Below are 21,382 nucleotides of genomic sequence, written 5' to 3'. Positions count from 1 at the left end.
CAATGAATGATTCCTGTCTTTCGAGGCATACTTAGCAAGTATATTGGCCAGATTTTCGTCCTTAAGGTGAAACCCTCCGGTTATAATGCCATAGACATCGCATGCCTACAGAGCCGTAAGAAAAACATGTCGTCATATAGCCGGATAATTGGTTCCCCAACGGAACACCGCTGCCACCAACTAGCGGTACGGTACGCACAGCTCTCGATCCAGTCAGTGAGGACTCCCTTGGGCTTTCTCCAAAGAGTGTGGCAACCAAACCAATCCACAGCACAACTACTATATATTTCGCAGAATTCTCATACTGGCACAACACGGATAACATACGAGAACTGGCCCATTGAGAATTCAGATCTCCAGTTCCCTTTCATTGGAGTCTCCTTTGCGTCAAGATCAGAGTAGCGTTCATAATTTAGAAATCTTGAATTCCTGTTTGTCCTTTAAGAATATGTCCAGTCGATTCCTCGTGCATGTTGTGGCCATTGCCGTCATCTTCATACCATGTCGGTTCTTCGGCGTCAAAGTATTCATCTTCCCTATCGCGCGCGAGTTGAGCCAGGTCATCCCACTGTTCATCAAAGTCGACATCATCGTAATTAAAGTCCGTCTGTTCATCATTAGCACTCGGTAGCAAAGCAAGTCATTGATGTACTCACATCCAGTCCTTCCAAAAAGCGCAACGTCATTAGGTACTGCCATTGTCTTTCACCCTCTTCTCTGGACTCCACGTCTTCATCCTCAACTTCCTCCACTGCAGACTCCCCTTGATCCTGCCTACGAGTTTCTTCCGCTCTCTTAATATTTTCCATTTCAATCCGCCGTTCCGCCCGCATCAGATCCTCATACATTCGTCCAGCCCATCCTTGCGTTTCACCCTCAGCTTGCCTCTCTTCCGCAGTTTGGAATCGTCGGATCAGTCGGTCATGCAACAGGGGGTCCGCCTCGGCAAGCCCGCTTCGCTGGAAGTACGATGGCGTATGACGATGGAGATAGTGAAGCCTTCGGTTTTTGATAGTGACGTGATTCCGGACCTGTGGAGGTTGAGATTTCGGCGGTAGTGGTTGTGGTGATAGCATTGGGGGAGCGTGTGTTATGGGATTCCATCTGGAAAATACCGTTCATAATTGCGCGCCGCACGCGTTAGGATCGGCCTTTACGGTAAGCCGACGTTGTACTATATATAAAACCACATCAGCCACCGAGTCTTCTCTACATTAGTTAAACTCGCAGTCGGGCAGTTTTCACAATGAAGTTCCTGAATCTTCTGCGGAATTCAAGAACGTCGAACGAAATTCGTCGGATTAGATAATATGGCCGCTTAATATCTTGATGCTGGATATTTAAGCTAATAAATTGGCTACAAATTAAGACGGCTCTTGGGTAACTAAGGGGTAACTAACTATGTTTGCGTTCGATAGAAACTTAATGGATGCATACAGATTAGTCACTCAGATGTATTCCCTATAAAGAACTTGCTTTTGACTGTCGCATAATAAATAGTAAATATCGTTGTTCATGCTACATCTACCCTAACCACAAGCGTTCAGTGACCATAAACCAAAATACTTAATGCCAAGTTATTAATGATATTCTGGTTCTGAGAAATTCATGTTAACTAATTCTGCGTAATGCGTTAATAGTTGTCTATGGTACACTAATTGAAAATTCCACACATAACTCCGTATCTACAATCCAATCCATTAATTCTTCTAAAGAAACTCCCGACCGAAGGTTGTTTACGTAGAAAGATGAGACACTTCATCTGCCAAATCTTCAACAGAAAAAGTCTCACGTGCATCTTTGAATTCATCCTCCTCTGCACTGTCATGTCCTATTCTAGCGTTCTCCTTCTTCATTCGACGGACAATATCTCGGACCATCTTTTGGTGCTTGTTGCTCTGCTCATGAACGCCGAGTTGCTTTTCTGATTTGAACGTCTTCTTGCAAAACACGCACTCATAAACAATTATTTCATTCTCGTCGTCGTCAGAGTCAGCGTTGGCTTGAGCACCTGCGGCCGTGACAGCTTCAACATCCTCGCTATTAACATTCTCCTTCTTTGCCTTCGTCCTGTATTCCTCGTCCCAGAACTGGTCGTCATATTCAGGAGTAGCCCAATCCTGGTCCTCATAGGATTTGAATCTATTTCTATGTGCTGCTCGCGCTTTGGCTGCTTGCTCTTTGACTTTAGTTGCCATATCCTGTTGTCGCTGCTCACTCTCTGCAGTTGATTGCTTCGATCTTGGATCACGCTTCTTAATGAAAGCCACAAATGCCTGTCGTCCGTTAATATACTAATCATAGATACTGAAATTCAGACACACCTTGACAGTATCATTGTACTCTTTCTTTGCAGCATCTCTCAATTTCTTGTTTTCCTTCTCCATCGCTCGTCGTACTCGACGGTCCGGAGCATCTGGTAGACGGTATTGGTCGCACCAATCAAACGGTTTCCTAGTTGAGAAGCCACTCCATGCAGCATAAAAATATCTTGTCTCGCCAGCCCATGATGACCTGCTATCACCAAAATCAGGTAGTCGTACACCATCGTCGGTGGCCTGTGCCTCTTCGTCAGCTAATTGCGCGAACACTTTCCGCGCGATTGTAAAGAATCCAATTTCCGAGTCGTCTATGATGGCAAATAGTCCTGGATCAAAGAAGTGCAATATATCTTGTGTCTTAGTCCCAGCAGAAGCTGACGACGGGCCGTCGAAACCGCCGGTTGTCGCTGGAGAGGCTTCTCGCAGGATTTGGTCTCGGTGAGAATCATACCAGGCCCGCTAGACATAATATTAGCAAGATGTTTATCAAATGTGCACTAAAACGTACTTCATCAGGATCTGATAGAATCTCGTACGCAGCTTGAACTTGTGCAAATTTCTGAGTAGCTTCTTCCACACTGTGCATGTTCTTGTCCGGGTGGAGTAACAGCGCTTGTCGCCGATACGCCTTGCGTATCTCGTCTGGAGACGAATCACGACCGATTTCCAGTAGTTCGTAGTAACAGGTCTTCATCTGATGTTATTGGGATAAATATATGTGCAGAATCGGTGTGGCCAGGGAAATAATTACAAATACGGGTTTCTTTTTCTTCAAACTTACTTCGTTCCTCCCAATCGAAATTTTCGGTAGCGAACCCTTATTCGATTTTTGAATCAAAAATCTGGCGCGAGATGATTTCACATGACCGATACATATATACAATACTACTATCCTAGTTATCTCGCATTAAATATGCGCATCACTGGCCCTACATCTTCGCTCAGTCGTCGCACGTTCATCGCAGTCAAATGTCATCGCATTTTAATCACAAATTCCTTGCCCCGCAAGTTCTCATCCTGCAGGCAACTTCAATCTCGAAAAGGTGATGACCCTGAAGATTCCGCAACATCGGGCTCTTTCGACTCGGAAATTGATTTTATAAAGCCGCCAGATCGACGCGGACGTTGGAACCTGCCAACGCCAAAATACGTTCCACCTGGAGCATCTCGACCCAAGAGAGCCGAGTTGGACCTACCATCCAACTGGCGCAAAATTCCAAAGCTTCCGCAATGGAAGAAACATCAGCTGGCAATAAGAGAGAAAATTGGCGGTGCGCAGTGGGAACCTAGAAAGAAATTATCTCCAGAAGCCAGGGTCGCGCTTCGGGCGTTTAAGGAAGAGGTGTGTCTTGTACTTGAGAGAGGGGGATCACAATGGACGCAAGTATACTAATTCGTACTTTAGCATCCAGAAATTAAATCATCGGAAATTGCTAAATTCTTTGGCATATCCGGGGAGTCCGTGCGACGAATTCTGAAGAGTAAATGGCAGCCTTTGACGGATGAGGAATACCAGAAGTTCGTCTTGAGATGGGAGAATCGGCGAGAGAGAATTTTGGATACATGGGTCAAGATTGGACGGATCCCTCCTAGAAAGAAAAACGATGGCGCCGAATCTCCGGACGAAGGCAAGTAACAACGCAGTGGCGAACAGAAGTGATGACTTCTGTAAGATTCAGCTGTATATATTTTGCGGCGCACATGACGTTGTGTATATTTGGGTTTTGGTTTGCAGGCATTGGATACGGATTATATGTAATTAAATCAGTCTACATTTTCACAAAATATCTATTCCTATGTGATCTATTATCTAGATATGCTAGTTGTGCTTGCACCCACGTATCAACCAATTAATAGCGTAGCCGCAGTGCGACATTGTCATCATCTTGCGCAGACGAATGCTGTAAGGCATTTCGAGTGAATAATCCTTGAACATGTGCTGGATGATGAAGTACCAAGTTACTGACTTCGAAACACCCCCTTACGTAGTCGAATTATTTCCAGACAGAAGACTATTAAGGTACTATATACGATGCATTAGAGGGACGCTCTATTTGATCATATCGTACAAGTCTCCTTACCGCCAGCCCAGATAAGCACTGCTCCACTGATCCGGATGAGAGCTTTTTGTAGCGCAAATCACTGAGTGAGTCCACGGTAGCCCCACTCTCTTTAATCATACGTTTCGAGTCCTGATCGATAGAGTCGAGTTCGGCTGTGAGCTTCGAAACCGCCGCTTCCATATGCGTGATCATCTCCGCCAGCGTCAACTTGCGAGGCTCCTATAATGTTTAGTTTAATCAGTCTAACGAATAAGAGGCGATTCTGTACCCTTTGAGGTATGATCTCAGAGTAAATATTCTCAATTTCATCTTCGCCATCGAGATTCGCGTTGGCATTGTCTACATCTGCAGGCAAGGAGCGCGAGGAAACTGCACATTCCAATCGAATATTTTTCTGTACAGATCGAATTTGCCGTGCACGTGTCTCTGCCAAATCCTGGTACAATGATACTGCAGCAGGGTCGGAGCGCTTGTCCTTACGGAAGATTTCAACGAACTGTCGACGCGTGATGATGTCAGAAAGTTGCGCGTTGTCGGTTAGAAACGAGAGAATAGCTTCTTCATCCATGGATCCCAGAAGTGACTAGCATATATACAAGACATATATTTAGAAACCTAAGAACCGATGTCACAACGCGTTGACGGATTACATAACATTTGCAATAGTTGCGCGTCTGTTTGGTCGGGCTCAACTTGCAAATGTGGGCAACGGCAAACATCACGGGACGCGTTAGGTGACCTTTTGGTACTGCTAAGATGGGCCCAAAGCTTTCGCAAGCAGAGATGTCCCCGCCGCCCCGTACCAGCGGTTGACATCAAACAACATATTTTGTGTGTGCTCCTCTTAAAGCGTACCACTGCTCCGATTAGGATGCCGGATTTCAAGCTCGCCCGGACGCTTGAAGGACACCGTGGCGACGTTCGCGGCGTGATCTTCCCTAAGCCAGAGCTCATCGCATCAGTGTCTCGAGATTGCACTCTGAGAACATGGAAACATCTCCCAGGCAGTGCAGACAGTCAATATGGTGTTGAGTGGGCGGCAGATTTGACATATCAGTCGCCAAAATATTTAAACAGCATAGCATGGATGGACGATACAGGTAAGCGGATTCACCAAAGAATCGTCGTCGATTCGATATTGACGTCTGTAGGGTTGATCGCGTCAGCGGGTCTTGCCCAGTCAATTACAGTGAGTCCTCCGGGTGCCAATCAGGTCCCAGAGTACGTTCTGCATGGTCATGATTCGAACGTCTGTGCTCTTGATTATAATTCCGGCGTGTTGCTTAGTGGCAGTTGGGATAAGTGAGTTGGGGGGGAAATCTTTATTACTAGTCTAAACATGCTAATTCGTAGGACGGCACGGGTATGGGTGAACAGGCAATGCAAGTACATACTGCGTGGCCATGAACAGGCGGTCTGGGCCGTATTGGTGTTGGCTCCTGACCAGTATATTACAGGTGCGTACTCGGAAGGGTTTGTATGGATTTTCGTTAACAATTTCCAGGATCGGCGGATAAGACAATTCGTCTGTGGAGCGGTAGCAAGATCACTGGGGTATATACTGGACACTCTGACGTTGTCCGAAGCATCTGCCGCGCTGGTGAGGACAGATTTGCTAGTTGTAGCAACGATGGGTACGTACGCGTCTTTGTACTTATGGTGTGGACTTCGTGAATAACTTGAACTAGATCCGTGAGAATCTGGAATTTCAGCGGATCCTGCCTCGCAGAACTTTACGGCCACTCCAGTTTTGTTTATTCTCTGGCGTACTCACCAGCAACTGAGGAAGTCATTAGCAGTGGAGAAGACAGATCAGTCCGAGTTTGGAAAGGTATGCGATCACTTGATATATCAATAAGCGGTTGATTGGTAACGCGTAATTAGATGGCGAGTGTGTCCAAACTATCATGCTTCCATGCACGTCAGTATGGACGGTAGCCGTTAATCCTGAGAATGGCGATATTGCTGCAGGCGGAAGTGACGGCACTGTACGTCTGTTTTCACGGAACGACAAGTCTTGGGCTACGAAGGAAGAAATGGCTGTAAGTTTTATGTCTTTGGAGATATGGGAAAGGTCTAACTAGCCCAGAAATTTGATGAGCAAGTTGCAGGATATGCTATATCGGCCAACGAGGTAGGGAACATCAATAAAGAAAAGCTCCCAAGTCACGAAGCTCTTGAAGTTCCAGGTACAAAGATCGGCCAAGTTATCATGGTTAAAACGGCACATGCTTCAGTTGATGCTTACCAATGGACTGGCGAAAAATGGGCTAAGATTGGCGAGGTCGTCAGTGGTGTTGGCAGTCAGCAGAAGCAGATATACGACGGGCAGGAGTATGATTATGTGTTTGATGTTGATATTCAGGAAGGCGCTCCGCCATTGAAACTACCATATAACGCAACTGAGAATCCGTATACGGCCGCCCAGCGGTTCTTGGAAAAAAATGAGCTTCCACTGTCATATTTGGACGAGACGGCGAAGTTCATTGAGAAAAATACTGGTGGCGTGCAGCTTGGAACTCAGACACCGTTGGAGGATCCATATGGTATGTTGACAAGATATTCTCAAAAGTCCAAGTCCTAACAATTCAGGCTCTCGATATATTCCCGGTCAACAGAATTCGTCAACGACATATTCACAACAAGAGGAAGCAGCGTCATCGTCGCCAAAACGTGTCAGATTCTCTCTGTTTCCCCAAAAGACTTTCCTTTATATCAAAAAGGCCAATGTCCCGATGCTGATGAAGAAGACGCAGGAATTCAGTGCAGCAAAAGATCCTTCTACGTCTATTAGCTCTGCTGAGCTCTCTGAAGTTTCTGAGCTTTTAGCGGCATCGGAGAGTGGTTTAAATGCTGATGCTGCAAACAAGGTTGCAGTGCTCGCATTAAAGATTATTAGACAATGGCCGGCAGCAGAGAAACTCGGTGGCATTGACATTCTCCGAATTGTGGTCGGTGGGCTGGACGACTCAGAAACGGTGTCAGAGATTCTGTCAGTGATCTTTGATACTCCCGGTGTATTCGATGTTCCTAATAATGCCATGATGGCGACAAGGTTGTTTGTAAACTTGTTTCAGACAGAGCTGGGGAAGAGTATAATTCAGCAGACAGATACCCGAGAAAAGATCTTTGATCAAGCTAGAGCGCTTGTCGGACCCGGCATGTCAAAGCTAACGGAGGTGGCTTTGGCGACTCTGCTTTTGAAGTAGGTATGCTATGTGAACGTAGAGGACTCTGTACTAATAATTGTAGTTTTTCTGTGCTAGTGGTCTTAGATAATGACGTTGAGACTGCATTCTCTGTGATCGGTATCATGACAGAATATCTTTCAATTGTCAAGGATCCTGAAGCGGCATATCGGCTTATCGTGGCTTTCGGTACTGTACTCTCGATCAGTAGCGCAGAAATCATCGAAGCTGGGAAGAGTTTAGACGGAACGAAAATAGTGCATAACTTGAAGGAAACCTTTGTCGCTGAGAAGAGGATACAGACTGCATCGGATGATGTGCTACAATTATTGAAGTAGAGTGTTGTATGCAATTCTAGAAATTGTATTATATGTCCGTGAATTTTGTAAACGATGGCGGCTTGTCAGGAAGAACTTGCGTTTAGCTGCAGTCTCCGCAACGTCCACAGCCTACAAACTTAATTGCCTTCTCGCCTTTTGATCCAATGACGTATATGCAAACCAACGACGGAAAAGTATGGCAACCACTGCGCCTAGATGGTATAAAGAAACGATAAGGTCCACTATCCGCGCCGTTCGTGTCGCGCGCCAGGACATGTTCACGAATCCTCGATACGTTGCGGGTTGAATGTTTCCCGGACGACCTGCTATCTAGGAGAGGTAGAGTTCGACAACTCTATATTAGCTTTTATAGCTTCACATCTGGCTACTAACCGACTGAAATTTCAGGTTCGGTCAGAAACTGTAGTAAGCAAGTCGTCCAGTTCAATTTCTGATGTATATTCTGACTACGAAGTCTCAGATCGTTTCTTAATAACTTCGAGGCTCGGGGTTGACCAGAACAAATGTGCCAGAATGGTCACAAAGTCACCGGTACACAAGATCACAGGTCTAGAAGGGCGCCACATTTATGCTGCACCATGCTCGGGCAAAAGCTTAACAAATGACGCTCTGAAACTCAGAGAACACAGGCCCAGTGAGTTCGAAGTGGACATTGTACTAATGCTTTCATTTCCAGGAAGTAAAACAAATCACCGCGCAACAACATGCCAATGCCATAAAATATGAATTTCCAGTGCGAACTTTCAACTGGGCCAAAGTAAAAAATTCTAAAACCTCTCTCCGTACCCTTCTTACTGCCAAGATCCCTCCGGGAGCCCGAAGTATCCATCCTGCGGTATAGATTTAAGTGTGGCAACCATCTGTCCATCCACGCCCGCAGACGACACCGTATTACCCCACCAGATGAGTTTCTTCGGATGATACTGCAGCGCGAGGAAGATCAAAATTCCGCTAAACGCGACTCCGCCAGTCAGCGCAGACGAGAGGACATAATTGTATTTAGTCCACCACGCGAGGTACCGGCGGCGCACGAAGAACATGAAGAAAAAGGAAAAGTAGAATCCCTCTATGTAGTACGACAGATTATAGGTACTGCCATAGCGGCCGATGCCTGAGAGGATCAGAACTGGGTGGACGAACTTGAACGCATTGATGAAACGCTTGCGGATGGCCCATATGAGAACGGCGAGTACCGCGCCGATGAGGAAGGCGTACTTGAGGACAGGGTAAAGGACATTGAATGTGCGATTGGGACCGACTACACCGAGGAGGAGGGTCTCTGAGTACAAAGTGTGAGGAAAGCTGCAAACGAATCGACTGGCCTGGGTGAAACTGCATAAGTCGGGGATGCCGTTCATTAAGAACGTAATCGCGCCAGTTGTCGTGAACACCTGAATCATTGTCGCAAGAATCTGTCCTCTGAACACAGCGCGAGGTGGCAGTTTAGCATAATGTGCCAGCTTTTGATCTCCGATGAACGATTCTGCCTGCTCATCCACATTGTAGCCGTACACTCTACAAAGCAGATTCGCGACACCGTTTCCTGGAACCATGTACCCTGCGAGAAGAACTCCAAGAGTGCTCAGACTGATCATGTATCCTGTAACTGAGTAGATTATCGCGCACGGGATCAAAAGCGCCATACTGGCCAACATGATGATGATGACTGCCCACACCGGAGTGGTTGAGGGGTACACAGTGAGCCCAATGATTCCAAGTGCCAGTGCAACCACAAAGATAATGAGAAACCACCAGTCTGGAACCTCAGGGTACTTTGACATCATGAGTGAAATGGGATCCTTGTACCGGTCGTAATTGGACATCTGACGATCCTTCAAATTCTTGATAAATCCCCTCAGCGCCTCACTGATCATTTTCCACTCGTTCAGCATGACATACGTAAAAGACAGGGTGTACGTCGCGTATAATGATCCAAGGTACATCAAGTTTCCAGCGGAAATATATGGCGGCGAGTATTTACGGTACAGATTTTCATCCATCGCACCATTCACAATGACACGCGACAGATTGAAGACCTTCCCAGTGCGATCATAGACGTTACTCGTGTTCGGAGGCACATATGCAGTAAACCTATAGTTTGACCAATACATCCCAGCTAGAATTAATGCACCCAAAACCGTTCCGCAAAATCTGTTGGCGGTGGAGAAGAATGGCATCACGAGCGGCGACGAGTAGTTGATCACAGACCAATCGAACGTCGTCCAGGGACTGAAGCCCAATCCGATCTTTGAGCCAGTGATGAACGCAAGTGCCTTATTTTTTGGTGCAATCCATGTGATCCAATTGAACGTACTGAGCGCGGTGAAAAGGTAGTCCGGGACGAAGAAGTAAAGAAACATTGCGGTGAATGTAGCGAAGAAGAACTTGTACTTTGTAATCGTCCACCCATGGATGGTCTTCCTTTCCTCGGGAAGAAGAAGAGTCTTGTTCAGCTGCAGTGTGGGAAGAATTGTCGGCCAAACTGCCTTGCTTGGATAAATAACCCATCGTCGAAGCAAGCCCGCAATGCCAAAGCCAAAGAATTGTGTTGACGCCGTCATTAGAAACATGAATCCGAATCCGATGAAGTTGAGGCCGAAGAACATAGGTAGTTTCAAGACAACGACATAGTTCATGAAATTTGAGCTGCCTGCACCCACATTGGTCATGACGGTCACAAACATCTGCTCCTTGAATGTCCAGGGACCGGGGTTCAGACTGACTCTTTTTCCGAAGATGCTGATGGTGGACCTCGGCAGAAAACGTTCAAAGAGTTTGCCAGAAGGATAGACCAAAATTTGGAGAACTGTGGAATTCAAGTATAGGGAAGGCTGGCGAAGACTGAACATCTGGTTGATAAAAGAAGCGCAGGCAACCCAGAAACATCCAATAATATATGCTCGGAGAGTTTCGGCGGGGATACTTGTGTCGTCGACAGGTTTGCACACTGCGCGAACTTCGGGATACGGCGAGTGGTACTTAATCAAGGTAGCCTGAAGACGTAAATCCAATTCAAAAGTATCATGGTCCAAGCCAGAAGCTTCCTCGCCAGCCAGAAGAAGCTTGATCTTGCGCATCGCTCTCACGGGGAAGTTAACGTCATCATGGTGATAATCTGCCGCCGCGGCCAATACCTCATAAGCCTCCTCGACGCCCATAGTCTTCATCTTCTCAACTACAAAGTCGGCATCCTCATCTAGAAGATCATTCAAATCGCCAGATTCGCCGATACGTTCAAGAATCCTCTCCCTGTCTTCCACAGACACGACAGCGACTCTGATGTGGTCCTTCTTCTCGCTCTCGCTAATGCTGATGGATTCATGGACAGAGATGCTGCCAATATCTGGCGTGATATCATTAGACTTCTCGTAGTAGGTGGACATCTAGTCAAGGGTTAGAGAGAAAAGCGCGGGCACCTAGAGGCTCATACCTTCACCAAATTAAACCAGAGCTTTAACCAATCTGATTTGTATAAAAATGCCGCGAAATCAGGGAGATCTCTCTTATATGTCAGATGGCGGTTCGCCTGTCATGCCGAATACAGCCAAGCAAGTCTTAGCTACGTATCTTATCTTCAGCAGCAGTGGATAGGCTTGGCCGCCTCAGAAATGCCGAACAAAAAGTTTCACAGGAAAGATTTCTTATCTGTCAACCCATTGCGTGAAATCCAGGAAGCATCGCGAATGCATTAGCCTAGTCGATGTACACACGTGCAGTCGATACTGAAACAACGCTATAGCAAGACGTCTAGAGTTATTGCGGCGCCCTCCGCAATATGCGGTGCAGTGCGCGCAACATATGATCCAGCAAAGTACACGTTGCGAGGTCCTCGATCTTTCGTCGCCAAGTGTCGTCGTTAAGCAATGCGCAGTTCAGCTGTTGCCGATAAGTATAGTATAACAAGGCAGGTAACAGGTATTGCTCAGGCCAAGCATCAGCCGTATCCTTGCAGCCGTTCAAGAGCATCAGCCGTGTCTTAGCAGCCGTTCAATAAGCACAGGCCAAATACTCAAGCTTTGGAGAGCTAAGACATGGGCAACAGCGGCGCATCGGCAAGTGAACTTCGTCCGAACACTGTGTGAACACCCGAACAAACTGTGAACACATACTCTCCGGTGCTTCCGCGAACAACTTTGTTAGTGGTGCAGATTCTGACTGATCGAAGAATAATATTTGTACAGTTGTCCATATGTAGCCTCGGTTCTGAGACGCTGATAATCGTATTACGGAAGGGAGCGGGCAAGTGACATTCTCCCGATAAGAGACGATTATGCTAAAACCTTATTTTAGACATCATTGCAGCAAGCCTATCGCGCAGCCACCGCGTTATGATTGCACAGACCAGCCTTAATATTTATGATAAGGCTCGTTCGAATGCCGAGGCCGCCTATATCCTGGAGCACCAAAGTGCATGGGCGTGATTTAATTCCAAATAAATGATCGTGTCAATTCAGTATACCCTTCAGAATGTCAAGCACCTGCTGACCCCCACACGCTATACACGTAAAAACTGTGGCGCAATATATGACTAAATTGTCAGGTCTGTTAGATAGTCCGATAGACTCTACAAAAATATTGTTTATTACGGACAGATATTTAGCAGAAATATTCAGCCTCTGATCTCAGCCAGTGGAAAGATTGCGTAAAACATGATTCCCATAATCCGTTCAACGCAGTGAGAATGAGAACTTGCCGAACTCAGAAAGGACTGCAATGTACATAAAGCCAGCCTGCTCTGAAAGTATAATTCATACAAGATTTTTGCAGGGATTTGGCAACGGTGCATTGAATATTGCCTAACCTTGATAGGAGATTGTCGAGCGCACATAAATCCCTGCATGGGCCGCAGGAGCACAAGACACCCTTACCCATAACTTGGCTACTCGTACTCTTAACTGACTACGGCAGCGCGCTTTCGCATCAGTAAAATGGATTCAATCGCTGGATGTTGCGGTGCGTGGAATCATTCGGTACTTCGCGACGAGTACACCGACGTTAAGCGACAGAAACTGATACTGCCGCAGTTTAGTCCGCTATTGGTCATTTCTCTGCTGCAGCCAAGCAAAAGTAAATGAGGAAAATATAGGATAAATGAGAGCATACTTGTCCGCATGGCTGACTGCAGTATCATTATTGTGTTACTGCTCACAGAGGCCCCTTTGCTATAGTATCGTAAGCTAGTTATATCCTATGGTATTGCGATGTGGTTTAACTGGCTCTGCACAGACGAGGCTCAATGTGCCAGAAAAAGGCCGGTAACAAACTCGACAGCTGCCTAATATATAGTAATCTCGGGGAGCATTAGATAGGATTGATTTATATTCTTGGTAAGTAGTGCGTAACATGAATACACTAGTGCTAGTGCGTGAAGGTCACTGATACTAATACTGGATTTGGTGCTCCACTACCAATGGTACGGCAAATTATTATTCCGTTAACTCGATGTCCGCTCAACTCATATATGGTTCCCTGTCGTGATACTTGTTTGTCAAGGAGGGGCTATTGCACTTCTGATAATAGCTATTTCTAACGTTGATTTATATCATTTGCCATCGATCGTAGATGGAGAGCAGATGGAAAAGAGTGTCATGGCGGCTATCTAACGTCAATTGCGCGTGGCGCATGTAACGATATGACACCTTAGTCTTATGTCTCTGATTCCACCTAATGTCAAACCCGAAGTGCCCTGAGTGTCCTGATAGGCTCTGGTACTGAAGAGCGTGATTTCTCACGTTATTATAATCTCCTTAGGACAGTAGCTTTAACAACCGCCACGTATGTCACCAATCAATTCAGTCTCCCTAACGTAATTTAACTTCCTGTTGACAATAAACCTCAGCAGAATCCCAGGAATCAGAGATGCCTGCGATATACCCAAACCAGCTGCTTTTGATATTCCCTATAGCACATGGCTCAAGCAAGGTAGTCCCCTTTCGGTCAAAAATCGGTACGCTGATGCTGACAATCCCCATGATTGGAACTTCATAGACTTCGATGCATAGGTCTTTCTCAATTGAACACCGCAACCTTGTATACGAACTGTAGAGCAGTTTACTACAAATTGCAGGTACGGATGAGGGCGCAACGTCAAAGCAGACCAACCACAAACAGCAATTTTTTGGCTCTTCGTTCAACACAGCAAAAGAGCTCTACACAAGAAGCCACACGCCATAACCACCGAGGAGACGTCCTCAATCCCGATTGACGAGCCCAGGGGCATTGACAACGAATTTGGAGTTGCGACTGACACAGACGACAATCGCGAATGAAAGCTAGTCATCCGGTCGAAGGCTTGACAGGATCTTACTGTTTGCGCCGTCTGCAGCTACTAGGATATCGCACTCGTCTACTTTACACGGTGGAGGGCAACGGCATTCTCCTGAGTGCCACTTGACGGTGTCACGGCCGCAGCTTAATTTTACCTTACCCACAAAACCAAACATTTCAAACTGTGGAATGGGCTGCAATAAGCATAATGAGCCAGATATCTGCGCATGTGTGATGTCTTGTGAGACCGTCCGACGGCAATCCGAGCAGACAAGAAGCCGGGCTGACAACAGCCGTCTTTACCCATCCACGAGACATCAATCTTGGTCAGCCTTAAATGTGTGGCCTCGAGGTCCATGCCTGGGATATCCTTAGGTCCGGACACCTATCTGTAGTCTGCAAATAGCTGGCACAAATGATACTTCATATTTGGATAGGATTAGAATGAAAGAGATATGCGAGGCGCAGTGAAGGCACAAGTCACAGCCGTTCCAATAAGTGAGGCAGTGACGTGCGCGAGGCGCGGGCGGAGTTTTTAGCTGAGTCAGGCCGGGTGCCGCCCCACGGAGAAGGTGTATTGGCCTCTACAACAAGTATTAGGAGAATCAGCTAGTATATCGCGTATGTAATACACCTCAACATTACGCGTGTGTAGCACACATCTGAACAGTAACTGTGCTGGGAAGGCTATGCGGAGGGTCACTTTGTGCAGAGTCGTCTAAAGAATTCCTGCCCCTCTTTCGTCCGTACGTCGTTATGTGTATTACGGATTATGACTAGATACCGTACGTCTTTCCAAATCTAACTACGCTCGTTGAAGTATCTCAGGTGATCCTGGGCCGCAGCATTCAGTAGCCATGAAATCCACCAATATATATAGAGCCGGCAGTTCCCTTGAGCAACAAACCGTAGTCTTACCGGATCAAATCTCAGACAACAAAAGACACTCGTCGATCACGCAATTCTATATATATTTTTCGCCTGGCTTACAGCGATCTACTTATTGCCTTTCAAATGCCACGGTATGCGGAAGAAAATGGGAAGGGTGCCAATCTCGATCTCCACTCATTTGGAGATACACGCGGTGTCCTCATCAGCACAATGAATGATATCCCAGGTTATCGCGTTGTACACGTTATCAGCACTGTCTACGGACTCACCGTCCGTTCTCGGAATGTCGTAGCCAGTGTTGGCGCCAACTTCAAATCGTTGATTGGAGGCGAGGTGGGAGTCTTCACGAAAATGTTATATGACAGCCGGAACTCAGCCGTCGACAGGATGATTAGCGAGTGCTTAGCGAAAGGAGGGAACGCGATTATTGCCATGAGATTTGAGAGCGGAGAATTGGAAGGCAGGTTTGCTGAAGTATGCGCATATGGTACGGCCTGCATCGTTGAGAAGATCAATTGATAAATTCTTAGCAAAACTTGGATGTGGAAGTATATATAGCGAATCTATTGATAATAGTAGTTTAACCGAAGAAGTGTTTTTTTTTTGACCACCATGAGTTCCACGGGCGGAGATGTTTCGCGACCTGTCTTGTTCCGATATATGTAATTGACACGCCCCTGGCCCACATATAAATTTTCAACCCGACTGCAGTAGACCGTAGCTAACTTTGTCGAAGTGAATGTTCTACTATTGGTATACAGAGTATACAGGCTGCGGAGTCTTGGCCAGTGATCCCTCGGTGCCGGGGAAGACATGCCGAGGCTAGCCTTCATTTGAGTGTCAACAAGCTCCTCTTAAGCGCGGCAGGCCAACAGCGTATATAGAAACGAAAACAGTAGCATAAAAAGCATGATGATCTCAGCGGCGCCAGTCGAGATATGCGTTGCTCCGCGCTGATTCAGCTTCACTATACGTGACATAGCCAGGGACTACAGAGAGCTGTAACTCGCGCAAGTATTTCATTCCCGTTTGGAGTAAAAAAAAAAACTCGTGAGTATGATATAAATGCGGAAGAGTGCTGCCGGCACAGCAGACGAATCCGGGTAAAGCGCGCCGAGTATTCATCTGCATAGAGTCTCAATTACTGACAGTCGGAGGACTCAAACAGCATCCCAACCTCGGGCTGCAACGAATCATATGACAGGGATAGCGTGCCAGACTGACACTTCAGGACCAACTGAAAATCGTATCTATCGCCTCCCCGTAGATGGACATGGCGCACGCTAGCAAACCATGAGGTAGGCTCTTTGGCAGTCGCTTTGCATTGACCTGGTCACCACGGGCGGATGCTGACGCTAGAGAATACGATGGGAGAGAGAAGATAGCCGATACACTTCGCTTGAGTGCGTAAACCTGTGATCCGAAGGCCGCATACAGGAGTTGGCGCAGATGGCTTAGATCTGTTGAGCTTCTATATTTCTATTAATAACTCTGGTAACCGGCGGGTTTGCTATTGTCCTTATTACACAACAAGTTACCCTGAATCAGTAGAAATACAGAAACTCAACCAAAGAAAACCTGAAAAAAAGTCAGAAGATTGAGACATTAGAGTCTGGCAGCTCGAAGGGGTCGAAGACTGAGTGCCTTGAAAGCAGCCGATGACCCTTATTTTGAAGGGTGAAGGTTTCTACACGTTCCTCGAGGGCAGTCCCGCCAAGCAAGGGAAGAGCCCACAAGAACAGTAGAAGGAGGAACAGGAGGAGATGAAACACTCTGCGCAATGACGGGGAGCCTAAGCATCAAGGTCCGGGCTCAGATTCTCGGCGACAGTCCTACGCCAAAAGAGCCATGGGACTCGATACGACAAGAGTAACGCAGGATTAAGGATGCAACTCAAAGGAGAGTTAGCGAACGTGAAGCACTCGGACTGACACATCAGGCTTCGAGGGTTGCTTGGTTGGGTAGACCAGCAATTCCATTGTTCTTATGTTGCTCAGTCTCATTATGGCCATAGGCCATGGGTTAATCCGGACATCGCAATCATAGTCCTAGCCCTATTATTCAGTTCCTTGTGAGGGCGCTCACCCTTATCAGTGGCACACGACTGATGGTACATGACTATAGATTAAGTCAAATTAAGCTGTCTACTAAGACAATTCCTACTTCCAACGTTAACCAACATACCGTAATTATTTATTTCTCCTCAGAGGCTCTCACGCTCCAGGCTCGGAGGGCCTATAAGGCTTGCTTCTACGACAAGCCTGGACTCTACTTAGAGCCCAAATAGACGCGACCTCCTCACGCGTAAATCTAGAGCGGACTCTTGCCAACAGCGGCAAAGGTTCACACTTGTCACCACTGATAAACTGATGACTTACGTGCGAAGGGCCAACAATAAGCAAAGAAAGAAGAATGGGGCGCTAACAAATGGTTCGCAATTGGGACAGCTGAGAGTATGGTACGGGGATAGCAAGAATCGAACAAGGCAGCATTGGCATTGCAACTGTCGCAGAGGAATGATAGGATCTAAATGGCGCTTGGCTGTGTTACGGTCGGGCGCCGACGCGTTGAAGCAGCTTCAAGCAACAAACTTCAAACATTATGGCATAAATACATATTTAGTTATTACGTGACAAGTGCCAAATTTCTCTCCTTCAATAGCGACCTCACAATTACCAGCTTATCATTTTCATTTACCAAAAACTAGTAGGGTTGATTTTCAAATGGTTAGACTATCGAGTGACGTATTTTTAAGAGGATATCGACAGGGTGGCGTGTTGTGATGGTCTTGGAAGTTGCGTGAAAAAAGCGTGCGATTCTTGCAGTCCCGCACTACTGGTAGGCTGCTTTTTGCGGCGCATTTGACAGTAGTGGCTTGTTACAAAATTACGCACCTTCGCCCCCGATGATGCCATACTAAAGTTCGTGTGCTTAAATAGCTGATCATTCTCAAAAAGTCATGCATTTCAAGATTTCGTCATTTTATTTTCGATAGCAATGGCGGGTCGTATCCACGTTGTCAGGCACGCCGAATCGGTGCATAATACAGATCACGACTTCAGTCGACTCGACCCAGAATTGACCGCCTTGGGTAGACAGCAAGCGGACGACTTCCGTCGGATATTCCCATCTTCAGATGAAGTCGGCCTGATCGTCACTTCCCCTCTCCGCCGGACGATAGAGACCACGCTCCTGGCATTTGCGGACGTCCTCGACAAACGTTACTTTGAGGTGGGCTCTGGAAAAGGTGTCGACGGAGGCGCTCAATTGGTCCTGGATCCTGGCCTTCAAGAACGTAGCTCTCTTCCTTGCGATACCGGCTCCGATCAAGTAATGCTGGAGAAGATATTCCCCAATCTGGACTTTTCTGGTCTACATGCAGGATGGCAGCTCAAGGGTGGACTTTACGCTCCCGATGCAGTGGATGACCGTGCAAGTAGTGTTCGCCGTAGTTTGGCAGACAGACTTGTGGCACTGCAAGACCGTGATAGGAGGGACGTTGCTGTGGTCACGCATGGTGTTTTTATGAAGCATTTGTCAGGAGATCCAGAGATAGATCTGCCGAAGGCTGGTTGGAGAAGTTACACGATTAAACGAAATGAAGGAGGAAGCGTGGTATTGGCTCCGATTGCGGAGAAAGACTCCGAAGTGGCTTGAACAAGAGACCACGTGCAGCTCCGTGACGGCACCACGAGATTGCTTTGAAGCATACGGCGCCGAGTTGAAGTAGTAAGGCTTTGACGTATATCGTGGGAGTTTGGTTTTGCATTTAAATGCCACGCTCTTGCGAGGCTCCTCTGTTGCGCAGTCGAGTACAAATAAATTTTGATGTAGACATAATGTCAATCAAAGAAGTCAAAAGCCCCCGCGTAATATCCTTAATACCCTACTGGAACTGAAACATTGCGTCTGATGTTGAAATTACTTAACCGTGCTCTCGACTGTTTCGCTTCTTTCCGTGTCTATTTCAATCTCGTGGCCGGTGTCTGCAAATGTGCTGATGAAACCAAACGGTTGTTTACAGAAGGAGATTATAGGCATTAGATCACCAAGGCGAAGCAAGCTTGCACATGCAGTGGTTAACTGAACGCGTTGGCCAGGCACGCTACGTATGTATGACGTAAACGGATTAGCGTCAGCATGTCCCAATGATTTCACTCTTCTAACACTCTTATTTACGATGCTGAAGATTAAGCATGATTTCTTTCTCGTCATAATATGACAATACTTGAAACACCATGATTGGACATTCTAAAGGCAGATTACCTATCACAGTGCATTCTGCTACTTTCCTCGGTGACATCCACAGCACCACGACCCACTGCTTGCGTGACAATGGGTTTAATGGCCAGATCGGCGGTGTCACCCTGCTCACCTATGGAGATACGATGTTTCGCGATTCGTCTTACAGTAACACATTTCGCGGCATGACCTCTGACAGCGTGGCACAAGCGACTTCCAATCCTCTTCACGTCACCGATGTGCTGCTGGATGGCGGTGGCTGGCCGCAACAGTTTTGTCCGCTGAATCCCGCATGGAACGAGGATAAGAGCGTCCATGCCATGGGCATCACCAACGTTGTCGAAACAAGCCCCAGAAAAGGCATTTTGTTTTTTCTCAAGAACCACAGACCTGGCGGAGTCGATAATTTAGTCGGTGCCGGCGTCGCGACGGTTACCATGAGAGGCAACACACCGTCATGCACGCGTCTTGCCGAGTACTGGTGGGACGGAAAGACGGAACCTCACTATGGTGATGTTGGTTGTGTCAAGTTCGGCAACCATATCTATGCGTACGGCCACGGCAATGCTTCCAAAGAGTTCGTCTACGTCTGTCGCGTCTTGATTTCGTCTGCAACGAACCTCTCAGCGTACGAGTACTGGAACGGCTCACGCTGGCAGAAGGAAAGGTTATACAACGTCTCCGGGAAGGAGGGGATATTTTGGCAGATTCAGAGCGGCCAGGTTATCTGGAACCCGTATTATGACTGCCTCATGTTCGTGCACTCAAATAATTTCATGGATAATCAGATCCTGGCCATGACTGCGAGCTCGCCCACCGGTCCTTGGTCGTCGCCAGTGACTCTGCACAAAGTCCCGTCCGGTGCCGTATATTCAGCCACTCCGCACCCTAACTATGACTGGACTGGGAAAACATTGGTATGTTCTTACACGAAACACCCGAACATCCTGCAGGCTGTCAAGATTACCTTTAAGTGAGTACAGATGACCGTCCAAGGTATGAATTCAGTTTTATGATTTTGATGATTTGAGGAACCAACCACATAGAGATTAATGACCAACGCGATGTGAAGGGAATCGGGATGGGGTGCATCAGATAGAGCCGTGTGGCCGCGCGCTACTCTCGCTGTGCTTTCCATTAGTTATGTTATAGAGTAGAGCAAGGGATATATTTGGAAATTAAGGAGTTATGTACGTCTAATTTTTCTGGGGTGGCGTGGGCTGGCAGCCGGGTCAGGCAAATATAGAGCCTTAAATCCGAATGTTGTACACTGAAATAATCTTCTAAATAATAACGGTTTGGTTAACTGCAAGTTCTTGGATTTACTAGGATGAGTAGGTTGAGCCATGAGCAGGAGCTCGGCCAATTAGTGCTGCAATAACTTGCGTACTGATGGGTCATGGCAAAATTGATTGGCGTCCTGAATTGCGTGCCGAAACACTAAAGTGTGAGGCTATTCGACTGCATGAGAGTCACGAATAAGTCTTGAAAGGATCGAATGATACAGCAATATAATAATTAATGTCAGGGCCACCAGGTGGTATCACAGTTCATTCAGGCGCAGCGGCGGCCTTGGCCGTCCGCATACGCCGTTCGTAGCATGTGCCAATTAAGGTAATATTAATTTAACATTAATAGGAGCGTATCGAGCTTCAGCATCAGCTCTTTGGTAATGGGAAATGCTTGCAATCGACTGCGACATAACATTACCGTACCGCTTATTTGTTTTGAGTCCATTCAGCACGGTTAGCTCGCATTGTATCAGTTTCACCGTTCAGTCGAGAGGTTGAAGACAGACTCAAAAATTAAACATATCAGCCGCATTAGATGTCCGAATTGCTACTCCGAACCATAGATAGTTTTATGCGTGTTCTGCGATCCGGGATTTCACGATAACTTTATCAAGAGCTCGATCGTGGTATCGTTTCCAAATTTCATTCGCGCTCGTAATATTATTGTTGAGCAACAGAAATGCCTTGTGCGTGATGAGTCAATCACAGAAGGCCAAAATCCGAACTTAGGACTGAATCACCGTGCACCTCGAGCGGCAGTTTCGAGCCGCCACAAAT

General features: G+C 46.8%; 10 protein-coding genes across 10 annotated transcripts in view; 6 read left to right on the top strand and 4 right to left on the bottom strand.

Moving 5' to 3' along the window:
- Window positions 1–407: 407 nt before the first annotated feature.
- Window positions 408–1,406, bottom strand: V1508DRAFT_23543 (coiled-coil domain-containing protein-domain-containing protein). The gene is made up of 2 exons (XM_066936334.1): window positions 657–1,406; window positions 408–607 (listed from the first exon to the last, which is right to left on the bottom strand). Exons 1-2 carry the CDS (start codon window positions 1,074–1,076, stop codon window positions 413–415), a joined length of 615 nt encoding a protein of 204 aa, XP_066792798.1. The 5' UTR covers window positions 1,077–1,406; the 3' UTR covers window positions 408–412.
- A 37-nt stretch (window positions 1,407–1,443) lies between these two features.
- Window positions 1,444–3,101, bottom strand: V1508DRAFT_426671 (DnaJ domain-containing protein). Its single transcript, XM_066941598.1, has 3 exons — window positions 2,830–3,101; window positions 2,325–2,780; window positions 1,444–2,276 (listed from the first exon to the last, which is right to left on the bottom strand). Exons 1-3 carry the CDS (start codon window positions 3,013–3,015, stop codon window positions 1,737–1,739), a joined length of 1,182 nt encoding a protein of 393 aa, XP_066792797.1. The 5' UTR covers window positions 3,016–3,101; the 3' UTR covers window positions 1,444–1,736.
- A 31-nt stretch (window positions 3,102–3,132) lies between these two features.
- Window positions 3,133–4,205, top strand: V1508DRAFT_426670 (uncharacterized protein). Its single transcript, XM_066941597.1, has 2 exons — window positions 3,133–3,663; window positions 3,727–4,205. The coding sequence occupies exons 1-2, from the start codon at window positions 3,184–3,186 to the stop codon at window positions 3,955–3,957; spliced, it is 711 nt and encodes a 236-aa protein (XP_066792796.1). The 5' UTR covers window positions 3,133–3,183; the 3' UTR covers window positions 3,958–4,205.
- On the bottom strand, window positions 4,091–5,077 carry V1508DRAFT_458205 (uncharacterized protein). Its single transcript, XM_066942710.1, has 3 exons — window positions 4,653–5,077; window positions 4,403–4,603; window positions 4,091–4,344 (listed from the first exon to the last, which is right to left on the bottom strand). Exons 1-3 carry the CDS (start codon window positions 4,950–4,952, stop codon window positions 4,303–4,305), a joined length of 543 nt encoding a protein of 180 aa, XP_066792795.1. The 5' UTR covers window positions 4,953–5,077; the 3' UTR covers window positions 4,091–4,302.
- A 71-nt stretch (window positions 5,078–5,148) lies between these two features.
- On the top strand, window positions 5,149–8,021 carry V1508DRAFT_426663 (WD40-repeat-containing domain protein; the record flags this gene model as incomplete). Its single annotated transcript, XM_066941596.1, has 9 exons — window positions 5,149–5,484; window positions 5,536–5,686; window positions 5,738–5,841; window positions 5,889–6,018; window positions 6,073–6,215; window positions 6,269–6,426; window positions 6,474–6,930; window positions 6,977–7,589; window positions 7,637–8,021. Coding segments are annotated over exons 1-9 (2,254 nt in total), but the record flags the coding sequence as incomplete, so codon positions are not given.
- A 650-nt stretch (window positions 8,022–8,671) lies between these two features.
- Window positions 8,672–11,504, bottom strand: V1508DRAFT_23397 (OPT oligopeptide transporter protein-domain-containing protein). The gene is made up of 2 exons (XM_066936329.1): window positions 11,344–11,504; window positions 8,672–11,296 (listed from the first exon to the last, which is right to left on the bottom strand). Exon 2 carries the CDS (start codon window positions 11,294–11,296, stop codon window positions 8,705–8,707), a length of 2,592 nt encoding a protein of 863 aa, XP_066792793.1. The 5' UTR covers window positions 11,344–11,504; the 3' UTR covers window positions 8,672–8,704.
- A 3,362-nt stretch (window positions 11,505–14,866) lies between these two features.
- Window positions 14,867–15,612, top strand: V1508DRAFT_23272 (putative heavy-metal-binding-domain-containing protein). The gene has a single exon (XM_066936325.1). The coding sequence runs from the start codon at window positions 15,195–15,197 to the stop codon at window positions 15,588–15,590; it is 396 nt and encodes a 131-aa protein (XP_066792792.1). The 5' UTR covers window positions 14,867–15,194; the 3' UTR covers window positions 15,591–15,612.
- Window positions 15,613–17,986: 2,374 nt separating this feature from the next.
- V1508DRAFT_426650 (histidine phosphatase superfamily) lies at window positions 17,987–18,940 on the top strand. Its single transcript, XM_066941595.1, has one exon. It carries the CDS (start codon window positions 18,069–18,071, stop codon window positions 18,726–18,728), a length of 660 nt encoding a protein of 219 aa, XP_066792791.1. The 5' UTR covers window positions 17,987–18,068; the 3' UTR covers window positions 18,729–18,940.
- A 369-nt stretch (window positions 18,941–19,309) lies between these two features.
- Window positions 19,310–20,670, top strand: V1508DRAFT_426647 (uncharacterized protein; the record flags this gene model as incomplete). The annotated part of the gene is made up of 2 exons (XM_066941594.1): window positions 19,310–20,309; window positions 20,360–20,670. One exon carries the CDS (start codon window positions 19,310–19,312, stop codon window positions 20,288–20,290), a length of 981 nt encoding a protein of 326 aa, XP_066792790.1. The 3' UTR covers window positions 20,291–20,309; window positions 20,360–20,670.
- Window positions 20,671–21,177: 507 nt separating this feature from the next.
- The window catches only part of V1508DRAFT_426645 (putative heavy-metal-binding-domain-containing protein), an 847-nt gene continuing 642 nt past the window's right edge, over window positions 21,178–21,382 (top strand). Inside the window, exon 1 of the mRNA XM_066941593.1 lies at window positions 21,178–21,382. This exon is cut by the window's right edge and continues 642 nt beyond it. The gene's annotated coding sequence lies outside the window, so the exon portion shown is untranslated.

Source organism: Lipomyces doorenjongii, assembly GCF_038497915.1.
Source record: "Lipomyces doorenjongii strain NRRL Y-27504 unplaced genomic scaffold V1508scaffold_101, whole genome shotgun sequence".
NCBI lineage: Eukaryota > Fungi > Ascomycota > Lipomycetes > Lipomycetales > Lipomycetaceae > Lipomyces > Lipomyces doorenjongii.
The sequence above is the reverse complement of the archived record's forward strand: the minus strand, read 5'-3'. Positions and strand labels throughout refer to the sequence as shown.

What these genes read in the sequence shown, in the direction of transcription:
- V1508DRAFT_426670 (XM_066941597.1), top strand. Translation starts at nt 3,184, where the DNA reads ATGACCGATACATATATACAATACTACTATCCTAGTTATCTCGCATTA. An exon ending in TTCGGGCGTTTAAGGAAGAG is followed by an intron (nt 3,664 to 3,726) that starts GTGTGTCTTGTA and finishes TTCGTACTTTAG; the next exon opens with CATCCAGAAATTAAATCATC.
- V1508DRAFT_426671 (XM_066941598.1), bottom strand. Translation starts at nt 3,015, where the DNA reads ATGAAGACCTGTTACTACGAACTACTGGAAATCGGTCGTGATTCGTCT. An exon ending in TTCTATCAGATCCTGATGAA is followed by an intron (nt 2,781 to 2,829) that starts GTACGTTTTAGT and finishes TATTATGTCTAG; the next exon opens with CGGGCCTGGTATGATTCTCA. An exon ending in AGTACAATGATACTGTCAAG is followed by an intron (nt 2,277 to 2,324) that starts GTGTGTCTGAAT and finishes AACGGACGACAG; the next exon opens with GCATTTGTGGCTTTCATTAA.
- V1508DRAFT_23272 (XM_066936325.1), top strand. Translation starts at nt 15,195, where the DNA reads ATGCCACGGTATGCGGAAGAAAATGGGAAGGGTGCCAATCTCGATCTC.
- V1508DRAFT_458205 (XM_066942710.1), bottom strand. Translation starts at nt 4,952, where the DNA reads ATGGATGAAGAAGCTATTCTCTCGTTTCTAACCGACAACGCGCAACTT. An exon ending in CTGAGATCATACCTCAAAGG is followed by an intron (nt 4,604 to 4,652) that starts GTACAGAATCGC and finishes TAAACATTATAG; the next exon opens with GAGCCTCGCAAGTTGACGCT. An exon ending in AGTGCTTATCTGGGCTGGCG is followed by an intron (nt 4,345 to 4,402) that starts GTAAGGAGACTT and finishes CATCGTATATAG; the next exon opens with TACCTTAATAGTCTTCTGTC.
- V1508DRAFT_23397 (XM_066936329.1), bottom strand. Translation starts at nt 11,296, where the DNA reads ATGTCCACCTACTACGAGAAGTCTAATGATATCACGCCAGATATTGGC.
- V1508DRAFT_426650 (XM_066941595.1), top strand. Translation starts at nt 18,069, where the DNA reads ATGGCGGGTCGTATCCACGTTGTCAGGCACGCCGAATCGGTGCATAAT.
- V1508DRAFT_23543 (XM_066936334.1), bottom strand. Translation starts at nt 1,076, where the DNA reads ATGCTATCACCACAACCACTACCGCCGAAATCTCAACCTCCACAGGTC. An exon ending in GCTTTTTGGAAGGACTGGAT is followed by an intron (nt 608 to 656) that starts GTGAGTACATCA and finishes AATGATGAACAG; the next exon opens with ACGGACTTTAATTACGATGA.